General features: G+C 41.3%; 1 protein-coding gene across 1 annotated transcript in view; it reads left to right on the top strand.

The window, feature by feature from the left end:
- Positions 1-13,761, top strand: part of LOC107108575 (protocadherin-23-like) — a 66,314-nt gene that overhangs the window by 34,185 nt on the left and 18,368 nt on the right. Inside the window, exons 9-11 of the mRNA XM_015409031.1 lie at positions 2,707-2,841; positions 3,178-3,387; positions 4,867-5,724. Of these exons, the coding sequence (XP_015264517.1) occupies positions 2,707-2,841; positions 3,178-3,387; positions 4,867-5,724 (1,203 nt within the window). The remainder of the gene's footprint in view (positions 1-2,706; positions 2,842-3,177; positions 3,388-4,866; positions 5,725-13,761) is intronic.

Raw genomic sequence — 13,761 nt, 5'->3', positions numbered from 1 at the left:
GAAAAGGACAGAAATATATAGTGTTATGCATGTTGTGGAGAAAGTGACTAAAGAGACTTTGTTGCCCCTTTCCCCAAATCCTAGAGTTTAGTGGCACCAAACAAAAATGATGAACCTTTAAAGTTAGGACAGACAAAATGAAGTGCTTCATGTAACACCTAATTAAACTTACTGCCACAGAGTGTTGTTAAGGCCCCTGGCCTAGTTTCCTTTAAAAAATTAGCCAGATTTATGGAGAATGGCTATTGATGGCCATTTTCTGCTGTAGCTAAATGAAACCCCCATGAGACAGTATTCCTCTGGATGCCAGGGGCTGGGGAAAAGCCAGAGGAAGAGGCCTTGGCCCCTGTGCCCCTCCTGGAGCATCTGGTGGCCACTGTGCAATATGAGATGCTGGGATGCATTGATCAGGTCCAGCAGGCTCTTCTTGCATTCTTATATAATATGCAGTAACCTAAGATGTGAATTCACTGTTCTTTGTTCGTAATGTAGGATTAAATTCATTTTAGCTAATAGCATCAGTTATTTTGCTGTGTAGCGCATTATGAAAATGATGCCATGCTGTCCTCAAGAGAGCATTTGAGACCACAAGAAATATGGGAGCAATTTATTCTGATGCAATAAAGGATGAGAGTAGGAAATAAGATTCCCACAACATACAGAAGGCATACAGCTGTATAAAGAAACTAGCAGCTGCTAAATTTCCTAAGTGGCTTTTTCTCCTACAACTCTCAGGTGTGATAATGATCTCACACGATAACCAAGCAGTTTGGAATACAATATGAACTATGTAGCTAAGCTGTGGCTCCCTCTGCTCTAAGTAAAGGCCGTGGGGGGAGGGGACAGAAATAGTGTATGGGATCTCAATGAGAGAAGCAGACCTTCCTGAACAGTCAGAGCTTTGGATGAACAAAAGAGTTTTCAGTCAGTGATACCGCCTCACGGTGAGATTCATGTGTAACTAGGGCCCCGGTCACACGGGAGGTTTTGGCCCGGAAGAGGGACGGATTGGGGGCGCAGCAAACGGGCGCAATTTCACCGCAACATCTGGGAATCGGCGCACACCCGTCCCCGATCTGTCCCTTCAGGCCGGAAATGCGGTGCAAAAAAGAACCTGCAAAAGAGCAGGACTTACCTGAAACGCCGCAGCAAGTGCGGCCGTGGGATCGCCGGCGCGTCTGTCGTCACGAGCAATCAAGGCTCCTGGCCAAACTGCGCATGCGCACACATGTGCAGCCAGCTGCCTCGTTCTCCCTTCAGTGGCTTCCCCCCCCCGGCATCTGATTGTGCCGGGGAGCAACTGCGCGGCAGCTCAAGGGATCTATCTGATCCCGCCGCCGTGTGTCTCTTTTGGTGCGGCTTTTAAAAGCCACACTTTGGCCACATCAATTTCCCCCCGTGTGGCAGGGGCCTAGGCTGAGCGAAGGCTTGAGCAAAGGGGGTTGGAGAGTTCAACAAACACTGCTGGTGTGGGTCACCAGCATGAAAATGGGGCTGATTCTTTGTGGAAATAATTTCCACCCTAAATATTTTTAGGATGAAGTTTGTGTTTCCATTTTTAGCCTGTTGTTGCTTTATCTCTTGTAGACAATATCATTAAAAAGATTGGATGCAGTATGTTCAAAATGACTTGAGCAGCTACTTTTTAGTTCTTATATTAATGCCATCTCATTCTTTTATATCTAGACTTGAGTCCAGTAGCACTTTAGAGACGAATGAGTTTTTCAGGGTGTAAGCTTTGAAGAGCCAAAGCTCCCTTCGATATGGGTTGGAATGGAGATCTCGGAGTCCTTGTATCCCAGTCAGAAGGTGAGAGAAGTGTTGCAAGACGGAATTCAGAACTGCCCCCAAACATTTCCCCTCTGCTCCAGTCAAGCTGATTACAATGTGCATTGTACCTCTGCATCCTGAGTTCCTTCTTTGCAACATCCCTTCCACCTTCTGAATGAGATGTAAGGACTCCGAGATCTCCATTCCAACTCATATCTGATGAAGGGAGTGTTGACTCTTGAAAGCTCATACCCCGAAAATCTTCTTGGTCTCCGTGCTAGTGGACTTAAGTCTAGTTGTTCTACTGCAGACCAATATGGCTACCCCCTGAAATTATTCTTTTATATTTATTAGACAGTGGCATTGTGGGTAAGTGTTCTCAGGATTTGTACTTGTATCAAATCATTTACTTACCAGTGTTGATTACTAAATTTTGCAGTGGTCCATCTCAGACATCTTTTCCTTCATATGTAATTCTGACTTCTCTCTGACCTGTTAAGTGTGTCACAATCTGTAGATTTTGGTTGCTTTCTTGAGAACCTCAAGACTACTTCTGCAAGTACAGGATGCCTTTGATTTTCAGCTCCTGTTGATATCTAGAGTTTCAAGAGGTTTTTTAACGTAACGTAATATTCTGAGAGACAAATCCTACTGAGTGCATGCAAGCTCTTGGACAGATCTGAAAATGCTTTTTAGATCTCGTCTAGAGTTTGTATTGATTTTTAAGTCCTTCCCTAAAGTTTTGCTGAACCTGCAGAAATTATTTACATGATTAAATAACATGCAAGGAACACTGTCCAGGTAATGATGAATTCATTTCTAGTCTCCTTTGCATAAAACATTTACCCAAGGAGCTAGCTAGTAAACCAGTATCATGGGAATTAATACTGTAGTAGATCTACTTAGACGTTACTGATTTCTGCTTTGTATTTTAAGGAACCAATTCTCTGCTTCAGTATGAAATTTTTCCAGGACCTGGGCATGAGATTTTTCAGATAAACTCTGATACTGGTGAGATTACAACAGCCATTTCACTTGACAGGGAAGCACAAGAGATCTTCACTATTAAAGGTAAAAACAATTGGGATGTGACATGGAAAGCTTCATGTTATGTAGGCATCTAACCATGTTGGACATGATCCAGTGGATGTTACATAGATTGTGCATGTGTTTGAAGTGGTATTTTTCTCCATTGGGGTTTTATTGGAAGAAATACACTGTGTCTTATGCTTATTGTATTCAAATAAAGTGAAAAAAGAACAGCATAGTATTTTCAAAAACACGTGCTTATGTTTTGTCATAGGAGGAATTTCATATTTAGTTTGCTGTTCTGATATTACTGGTGAGCAGTCAAACTACCTAAATATGTTATTAGAAATTAACTCTGTAATGTGCCTCTCTACTCAGTGCTGGTTCGAGACAGTGGAAGCCCCGTTTTATCCAGCACAGCATCAGTTGTCATCAGAATACTGGATACAAATGACCACACTCCCAAGTTCCTCCTTCCTGTTTCCGAGATTCAGATTCTGGAGAATCAAGACCCTTCAGTAATATCAACTATACTGGCTGTGGACATGGATGCTGGCAGTAATGGAACTGTGCAATGTCACATCATTGGTAAAGTACAGTGCTTTGTAATGACAAACAAATGTTTATTATTTGCAATTACATCATTTATAGTCCACTGTTCTTACCGAGAATCAAGGCAGAAATCCAAAGCTATTTTATTTAGCTTTCTTTTTTTAAATTTTCCACTTATGTTACAGTTTGTGTTCTTTGGCACAATTAAAGCCTTGTGCTTAACAGTGCAATCTTAAACAAAATTGCACCCTTCTAAGCCCACTGCTTGTCTGTTTAGGATTACACTGTAAATCACTGTGTCCTGCAATACAGGAAATAGACTTGTGCTTGCAGGAGTTGTATTAAGTCAGTGTGCGCAGAGTGAAACTGCAGCATCTCTTTTTCAAACTAATAGTGTTTCCTGTGCTCTGAAGGCCCTGTCTGTAAAAATGTTGATAATTTGTATCCCCTGCAGCCAGTATGACTTGTGCTATGAGAAATTCTGGGCTACATAATTCCTTTCCTTTTGCCATTTTTATCAGTCCACAGGTCCAAAGAGGTATTAGTACAGAGTGACGGGTTTTGATATATACTATATTTCAGATGATAGACTTCTGCACCACTGATCTGTTCTGAGTTCAAATATGTGTGTGTGTGTTTTTTAAAAAAATTGGTCTACTAAGAGCATATATTGGGGATTTTGGATCTCATTAAATGAAAAAAATGCCTGTGCCTCAGAGGTACAGCATATTTTATTCCAGTAACAGGCCACTTTTCAGCAGTTCCGAAACAGATTTTTTTTCATGCAGAAAGTTCCCAGGTCCAGTCTCTAGCCTCTGCTGGACATTAGGTTGCAGTTGTTGAGAGAGAGAGAGAGAGAGATCTTTCTCTGCTTGAGACCCTGGAAAGCAGATGCCAGTCAGAGGAGACAATGATTAAGCAATGGGCCAGTGGCCTGATTTGGTATAAGACCACATCATATGTTCATACATGTTTTTTTGTGTTACCTTTGCTGTGGAAACTTCCTGGTTCACTTTTTAAAAAGATCTTATATTCTATTTTACCATAATTGTTTCACAATCTTTTTTCATTTTTAAGAAATGAATAACTCTATTAATACTTCAGCCCAACTCTTGTAGATAGGAATGAGCAAAATGCCTCTATTCCTTTTTTGTGGTTAATGTAGATTTCCGCTGTGTCACCGAAGCTGGCAAACACTACCTTAGTCAGAAGCACAGTTACAGTAGATTTTACAAGGTGAATTTGGGGAGGGTGGAGGGAAGACATTCATCTGGCAAAAGAGTTGCTTTGTAAATTGATGCTTTTGCATTTACTGTCATCACTGTCCACAAGCTTAAATGAAAACCAGGTTTTAATTCTCATAAAAGTTGGGGATCCAGGTATCCTAAGGCACATCATTACAAAAACTGTACTAGCCATTGGATTATATCGCTGCAGTTAGCTAAGTTGACCTACTGAGAGATTTTCAGAATTTTAACTAGTCTGCTGACCTTTATTTTTGCTTAATTTTTAAAGATGGAAACATTAGAGGATACTTTGCTTTGAATGAAACTTCTGGAGACCTCTCCACCACTTGTGGCTTGGACAGAGAGATTGTCAGCAACTTTACTATCAATATTGAGTGCTCTGACTTGGGCAATCCACAGAAAAGCTCCATGACCCATGTACAGATCACAGTCCTTGATGAAAATGACAACAGTCCTTTGTTTGCAAGGAACCACTATCAAACCTCTGTGAGAGAAGACCTTGGAGAAGGATCAGCAGTTCTTGAACTGCATGCTATTGATGGAGATGAAGGCCCAAATGGAGAGGTTAGATACGCTATTATGGATGATACCCTTGGAGCATTTACCATTAACTGTATTACTGGCACAGTAACTACTAAAAAACCACTGGACCAGGAGAAAAAATCTCACTATGTGTTCAGGGTGGTGGCAACTGACTTGGGAATCCTGGGACCAAGAACCAGTAGCGTTACTGTCACTGTGGACATTGAGGATGTCAACGACAATAGCCCTTTTTTCCTACAGAATCCTGTCAAAGCTTCTGTACCTTTTCAAACATCTGTGAATCAGACCATAGCTACTGTGAAGGCCAGTGACTTAGACCTGGGTCTGAATGGTGCTGTGAATTTTATGTTTGAAACACCAGAAACCATGCTTCAGATGGACCCAAATACAGGAGAAATCTTTCTTCGAAAACCTGTACCTCATGAGGGTTTTGTTACCTACCTCCTCATATTGGCTTCCGATCAAGGAGTTCCAGCTAGAACAGCTACTGCTGTTTTGGCCATCTCTTCTGAAACCCTAAGAGAGACTATTTCATTCAGTCACAGCCAGTATGAAGTAACCGTGCCTGAAAACACTGAAAAAGGTGGGTACCCAATCATAATTTGTGCTTACTGTGCAGCTGGGCTACCATGAATTCTCACACAAAGTAAAGCAATGTTTTGGGGATTTTGAACCTGAATGTCTTTTGGAAATAGCTGTTCCACGCTTCATAGCCATTATGATTTTGGCAAAGTGTGTTATCTGCTGGCTTTCTTTGTGTTTGAATTCTCAAAGATATACTGTACCACAAATTTGACAGTGCACCATATTCTCATCTTAGCTCATCTTTCTGAAATACTGTTCCACTAATTTATCGTTCTTCATAGATAGCCTTGATAAGCTTTGTAATCAGAATTCAGCAAGATGATCAAAATGTTGATGCATACTCTTTTAAGTCTGTACAGTAGGAAGTTTTCTGTACATAGGAGACATACATATATGTGTGCTATAATCAGTGTTCCCTCTAAGCTGAGTTAGTGTGAGCTACCTCACAGTTTTTTAGCCTCTGGCTCACACATTTTTGTCTGAGCTCAGGAAAGATGGCTCCAGAGCAAACTGATTTATGCAGCAGCCAAATTGCTCGCTCACAACTTTAATGCCAGTCTCTCACAAAGTAGAATTTTTGCTCATGAGACTCCACAGCTTAGAGGGAACATTGGCTATAATATGTACTTTTCAGCCCTGTAAAATCAAAGCTGTACTGGTATAAAGAGGAGAAGCAGTAGCTCAGAGGTAGATCATTTGCCTGGCAAATAGATGATCCCAGGTTCAGTCCTCAGCATCTGCAGTTAAAGGATCTGGGAATAGGTGATGTGAAAGATGGTGAGACTCTGGAGAGCCCTTGTGAGACTGAGTAGAAAGTACTGACTTTGATGGATCAAGGGTCTAATTCAGTATTAGGCAGCTTCATGTATTCATGTGACTTGCCTTAACCCAGGGGTGTTGAACTCATGTAAAAAAATACCAAGGTTAAAATCATATTGCTTGGAAATAAGTTCCACTGAAATCAGCAGGAGTTGTGTCCAGATAATTAACATTGGGGTTCAGTTGAGCAATTCTAAGACTGGAAAATTAATTTTTATTGTTATTCCATGATCAGTAGATGTATATATGAACAATATCGGGGGGAAACATTCTTGCATGATCTTGTATGTAGATGTTACAGTTCTTTTTTATCATATTTTTTATTTTAATTAGAAACAAACAGAAAGAGATAAAAAATATAAGAACAATGGTGGCAGGTCCACAAATAAGCCTATATAAAAGGTTTTCAATATTTAAAAATATGTCCATGCACAATTGTTATCTATATGGCAAATATTCAAATGTTGATAAAGTAGTAAAGGTGGGCATTTATCTTTTCAGTGATGTAATGTAAGTCTTTTAGGAACAGTAAGGGCATGGAGAGTCCATTTTAGGTGACCATCACTTAGTCTCCAGGAGACGGGCAAATAGTTTAAAAAGGTACATAAGCATCCTCAAAGATGAATGAATATTGTAATACAACATTGATATGAGAATTACTTCTGACAATTTATCAGGAAGCGAAGAAATATTTCTTTTTTTTCTTTTTTCCTGTTGCTTTGGGATGGGAACTGGTTTGTGGTGGGGTAAGCATCCTCAAAGATGAATGAATATTGTAATACAACATTGATATGAGAATTACTTCTGACAATTCACCAGGAAGCGAAGAAATATTTCTTTTTATTTTCTTTTGTCCTGTTGTTTTGGGATGGGAACCGGTTTGTGGTGGGCTTACAGTCCTGTGGTGCCTATGGATGTGTAAATTTGTTACATTTTGAAATCAGATTTGAATGCTAACAGTAAAACAGTGATAAATGCAGTTCAGAATACTGGTTTTGACAGGCACATTGATACTTCTTAGTTAACATGTACGAAGAGCATGTTTTCACACCAAGGATGTCTGTTGTGCTAATGAAATCATGGCAGGCTTCATGTGAAGATCTGCCTTCTCCTTCTGTCATTCCATCTTTTGTATGGCTCTAATACAGTTTGTACTAATTGGTCAGATATTTTAAGGACTGAAAAACCTTCCTGTTAAATATCCACCAGTGAAGGCACAAATGGAGGATGGAGATTTCTTGAACTTGGGTTTACTTCGGTCAGTGCTGGATTTTTGATGTTGAGAATGGGATAGCTGGAGTGTTATTTACCTTGTCACAGTTCTTCCCACTGACAGCAAATTTGTGCAGCCATAGTTGGAGCTAATGTTGAATTATTGGTAGAAATCTTTCAGTTAAAGCCATTTCTGTAATCTCTAGATGCAAATGTAAATTATCCCCTCCCCTAAAAGTCGAGGTTTGTATACATTTTAAATCAGCATGAGGATAACTTCATTGTATGCTTTACGCCAGTGTGTCTAAAGCAGCAAATAGCCTCCAAATGTGGTTGTTTCACGTTGTTTCACATTTGAAACAAGGTTGGCCAATGCTCCTAGTTTCTTTTTATGTTCCATCATGACTATGTGTATATGCATTTTATTAATGAAGCTTTCCCAAGTTTTTATATATGTGTGCCCTTCCTCTTTTTACCGCTGCTGGTGCTGCTACTACTACTACTACTACTACTACTAGCAGCTTCATTTATAGTCTGCCTTTCTTATTAGGACTCAAGGCAGATTATAGATATGAATAAGAACTAGTCTGTCAATCAACCAGCAAATTACAAAGTATGATAAAACATTTCTTATCTAACAGCAGGGGTCATTTGGGGGGGACGCGGGGGGACGCCATCCCCCCGGGTGATGTGCGGGAGGGCGGGGCCTGGAGCTCCCTGCTGGTGCCCGCTAGAGGTCGCCGCCGGCTGTGGGGAGGACACACTTCCGGTGATGTCAGGGGGTGTGGCATATGCTAATGAGTTATGCTAATAAGTCCCCCTAGCTCTTTTTCTACGAAATGACCCCTGCCTAACAGCAAAGATTCTTAGTAAAACAGAATAATACTGGGGGACTGGGCAGAGTACAAGACAGAAAGACCATTCTGTGAATCACTGAGCAGAGTACAAAATATGATAAAACAGATTAACATCAAAGAGTCTTAATAAAACAAAATAATGCCGTGGGACTAAGACAGAACAACTGGAAAAGAAAAACTGTCTAAGGCAGGGGTCCCTAACATGGTGCCTGTACATCCCCTGGTAGCTACTGAGCTATTCAAAAAGTGGGGATTGTTACTGGCTGTCTTCATTCAAATGAAAGGGTTTTCGATAGCTGCAATAGTAGCCACAGCCATTGGAGGATTGAAAGGACTGGTAAGCACATGAGCTTCCCTTACTGTGCAGTTCCATTTCCCTTCCCCCACTCAGGCTTTCCTCCTTTTCCAAGCTCACTCTCCTCCCAATATCTAGACCATTCTTCTAGTATAAATGTAGTTAATACTCAGTTTGTCAGATCAGTGACTTAACTCTGAATAAGGCAGCTTCATGTATTTAGCATGGTTGCCATGTATGATGATCTCGTCCTCTCCCCTCCCTCACACATAGGATTTTCCCTTCTGTCTTCTTTCTCACTGAGCAGCCCCTTTATCTATTTTCTTCTTATTTTTTTTTGTCTAAGGCTGTCCCACCCAGTCACTTCTATGTGTGTGTGTGTGTGTGTATGTACATTATCTGTATCTATCTATATCCATCCATCCATCCATCGTCCGTCTGTCTGTCTGTCTATGTATCTATCATCTATCTTGGGGAGGGGAGGGAGGGAAGGAGGGAGATATCTATCTATCTATCTATCTATCTATCTATCTATCTATCTATCATCTATCTTTGGGAGGGGAGGGAGGGAAGGAGGGAGATGCTGGCCCAGTCTGGGGAACTTAGGGAAGAGACAAAATCACCCTATTATGCTCTGTTTTTGAATAGGCACATGCAAAACTTTTGAAAGTTCAAATAAACAAAATGTTTTATTTAACTTGGAGGAGAAACAGGTCAGGTGGAATCACGTGAAGGGTGTATGAGGTGAACAGATAATAAAACTGAGGTTATGTTGTATTCATACAAAAATCAAATAATTTGTTGCCAACAAGTGTTCCTGCTATTCAACAAGGTCTTTGAAACTTTAAGGAGAGAGGCTTTCTTTTCATTTTCTGCTTAAACACTCAAGCATAAGTTTCTGAGTTTCACCAGCACATAAAGTTTAGAAGGCAGGAACATACAACCAAGTTCCCCAAATCCTTCTTTATACACAAACTAGGGATCACACCTCTTTTCTAGAAGCTATTTCCTTTCTTAACTGGACAGGGATCACTTCTCTTTACTAGAAGCTATTTCCTTTTTTGTCTTGAATTAGGATCCTCCTTGATCCACTCACTTTCTTAGCCTTCTTCCCAGTCCATAATCAGTGCTTAACTGTCTCTTCTTCAGCTGTCAGTTCCCAAATGTAATTCCTTGATTGACTGTCTCAGTAGTATTTTGTTTGAACAGCCTGTCACTCAAAGGTTCTCAGACTCTGTTAGGCATTAACCCTTGATGGTCTGTAACAGCATGTGATTCTTTTGCAAAGCAAGGAGAAAGGTACTGGGCTTGGCTGTGCCACCTCCTGTGGCAGCCATTCCACAAGTGCCCACAAGCTCAAAAAGCCTGGGGCCTTCTGGTTTAAGGCAACAAAACAATCAGTATAGGTAAAATTTAGCCCTTATCTAATTCAAGGAGCTGCGGTGGCTCAAGTGGTTAAGACGCTGAACTGCAGGCTGTGGAAGGTCAGTAGTTCAGCAGTTCAAGACCCGGGTGCCGCAAGATGGGGTGAGCTCCCGTCTCTAGTTCCAGCTCCTGCCAACCTAGCAGTTCGAAAACAAGAAATTGCAAGTAGATAAATAGGGACCACTTCGGTGGGAAGGTAACAGCGTTCCGTGCACCTTGGTGTTTAGTCATGCCGGCCACATGACCACGGAAACGTCTTCGGACAGCGCTGGCTCTTCGGCTTTGAAACGGAGATGAGCACCGCAACCCTAGAGTTGGATTCGACTGGCTTTCGAGCAAGGGAACCTTTACCTAAGGTAATTCAATCTAAGAGCAAAAAAATCTTAATAAAAATAATGCATTGGGGCTAGGATTGAAGAACTGCAATGAAACAATTAGTGTAGGGGAATTGTATCCCTTATAGAAAGTCTTCTCCTGATCTTTATGTTCAAGGACAGAAAGACCCTGGATATGTGAATAGGGAACTGGGTAAAATAACTTCTGCTTCACTCATGTGGTGATGGAAAGCTTTTTGGAGGATGTACAGCAGAGACAGAGCTTACATCCCACTGCAGCCCTCCATGCCAAGTGGTTTTTTTCTGTCTGCAGTTCTGGGGGGGGGGGAGTCACAGAACAGGTGGAGACTGGAAAAAGATCCTCTCTTTGCTCAACTCCCCTCTTCCCTCTCCCCTTATGTAATTTCTGGATAAATATGAGGAAGATGATTTTTTTTCTTTCTATTGCATTTGAAGAAGTGAGAAGTGATGATGAAATAAATGGTGGTCCTCAGGATACCACTGCACTCCTATTTTGCTTTGGAAGATCTGCCATTTCAAGTGCCTTCTTCTCATGCAGCCATGGAATCCATCCCATATTTTGCTGAACATGGGTCTAAGAGTTTTCAGATGTAGATGTAGCTAAGGTAACTCTGATCACTGATCAGAAAAATGGTACTCGCATTTCATTAATACATACAGCTGTTTCACACCTGTCTGCTCCAACTTTTACTTCTGTATGGATTCCCATCATTCATGTATTCTGCTTGTAATTTCCCCTCAAGATCTGAGCCTTTGCAAAGAGTATCATGTGTATTTTGTACATAAATGTTATTGCTTATGTGGCTGCTTAGAAGCAAATAGCAAGGCAATTAACATTTCCTTTGTTGTTAAAAAAGAAATTATAGTGTAAAGTACTAAACATGGGATTGTTTTGAACTAGCAGCAAAGCCAAACTAGAAAGATGGTACATTCCAGCTGCAAAATGAAAGTCTGTTTGTATTTCCAGCATGTTTCCTGTAATATAATAAAATCTCATTTGGGAAAGGTCAATGTACAAGTAACCTGAATCCATCGCAACTGATTAAAATCAATTTCCATGTTGCAAAATTGGTTTCACAACTGGCAGGATAAATCTTGAACAAATCTTGTCAAAAATATATCTTGTTAAATGTTTCTTTAAACTTAGTGGCTGCTAAATATGCGATGTTTGGTCAGGATGATGTCTCTTGTTTAATTTATTCTTCCTGCCTATATCACAAACTGTGTTTGTTGTGTCTGTTTCTGTGACAAACCAGGTTTCTTCTGGGCAGCTGTATGCTTTTTCTGATGTTGATAGCAAACTGCATATCTGCATGATGCATCACCAAGTGCTAGTTTTCACCACACTGAAAAAGTGCAGCCTGGTAAAAATATTGACACCCTGTTGCAGTATAGCATGTATAGTATTTTGGGGGAAATACTCAAAGGCCTATGAAATTTTGGATCCTAGCTGTCATTTGGGTTTTCTTTACTCACAAGTCCTCCTGGAAAAGAACTTTTTTTCTCTTGGTTCCTAATGGCACCTTTCTAAATACTTGAAAATTGCTTTCTTGGTGCCCTCTTTAAGCATTGGTATTTCCAGTTCTTTCTGCCATTCATTGTAACAAATGTATTCTGAATCCTCTGTAATCGTCGTTTTTCTCTTCTGAATTCTGCAGTTTTCCAAAATATGGATTGCTGGTGTTCAACGGACAGTTTTATGAATGTGCTGGATGGTTGGGCTGCTAAGCACTGTTGTAGAGAACGGGGGGGGGGGACTCCTCTTTTGACTAGCATGTAATCATGCATTTACTCTTCCCCTCATGTGCTCAGTTGGGCTGCTAAGCACTGTTGTAGAGAACTGGGGGGGGGACCTCCTCTTTTTACTAGCATGTACATTTACTTTTCCCCTCATGTGCTCAGGATCAGTTAGTTACTTTTGACATAATGCTAGCCCCAGTTCCCTGTAACATCTGAACTGTCAAACTGGTTGACAGTTGTAGTTCAGAGCATGGGTCTCCACAGGGAAGGCAAGGGGGCATTTGATCCTGAACTGTAAATGTGCTGATTTTAAATGTACCTTGACACATACAAACTTCCAGCTAGTCAGCTAGAGGTCTGGCATGATCTTTGAGCAATTCCCCCCCCCCCATCAGCAGTTATTTCTGCAGATATCCTTGGTTTGGAGAACAAAGTATAGTTTGCCAACTGAGATACAGGGACACTAAATTGGAAGTTACTAGCTGTGTCATCCTAAGCAGCTCCACCCTTCTAAGCCTATTGACTTGAATGCTTAAGATGGCACTGTAATTGACTCTGATTGCTCATGGGGAAGGGGGGGGAGGGGCACATGATTTGTCCGTGAAATGACAAACCCTAGTTTGCGGTTACATTTAAACCATATTAAATCACCATTATAACAGCATATAAAGTTCTCCAAACAGAAGGTGAATACCTAAACTGTCAGAATTTGACCTCAGGCTATGATCATACACACAATTAGACCCACCATAGGCACGAATGCCGGGCAGATTTAAAGGGTGTGATCAAACAACAACATCTGGGAAGCACCCCGCAGCCGTCAGCAACCTGTTCTGCTCCGCCGGAGAAGTGGAGTTAAAAGACACCAGGGAAAATCCGGTAGTAAACGGGTTGTGACGGGCCACGGATGGACTTTCCCGTGTCTGATCACTCCAGCGTGCTCTCATGGTATCAGGATGGTCTGATCAGGCCATCCCGACTCCATGCCATTGGGTTTTCCCCCCCTTCTCAGTATGCGCATCATCACAAACTCCATAGGGAGCCCTCAGTGCGGAGATGCGATTCATCGATTCCTTGTTTAAGTGCATAAGAAACAAACAGCAAAAAACCCACTCCGACTTACCCATGGTTGCGTCTGATCACACAGTGGTGGGCTGTGCCCGCAGCTTCCAAGGACTGTGTGATCGCGCAACTGCAGGTTAAATTCCTCCAGAGGAAATAGCCTCGCTTCCCCCCCCCCGCTTTATCTCGCGCATGTGACTGCAACCTCACATGGAACAAATGAATAACCAGTTAAGATAAGATCTAGTTTTAGTCATGGCAATTTTTTT

Source organism: Gekko japonicus, unplaced genomic scaffold (assembly GCF_001447785.1).
Source record: "Gekko japonicus isolate JY-2015 unplaced genomic scaffold, Gekko_japonicus_V1.1 scaffold24, whole genome shotgun sequence".
NCBI classification, from domain to species: domain Eukaryota; kingdom Metazoa; phylum Chordata; class Lepidosauria; order Squamata; family Gekkonidae; genus Gekko; species Gekko japonicus.
This window is presented reverse-complemented; position numbering and strand designations above follow the sequence as displayed.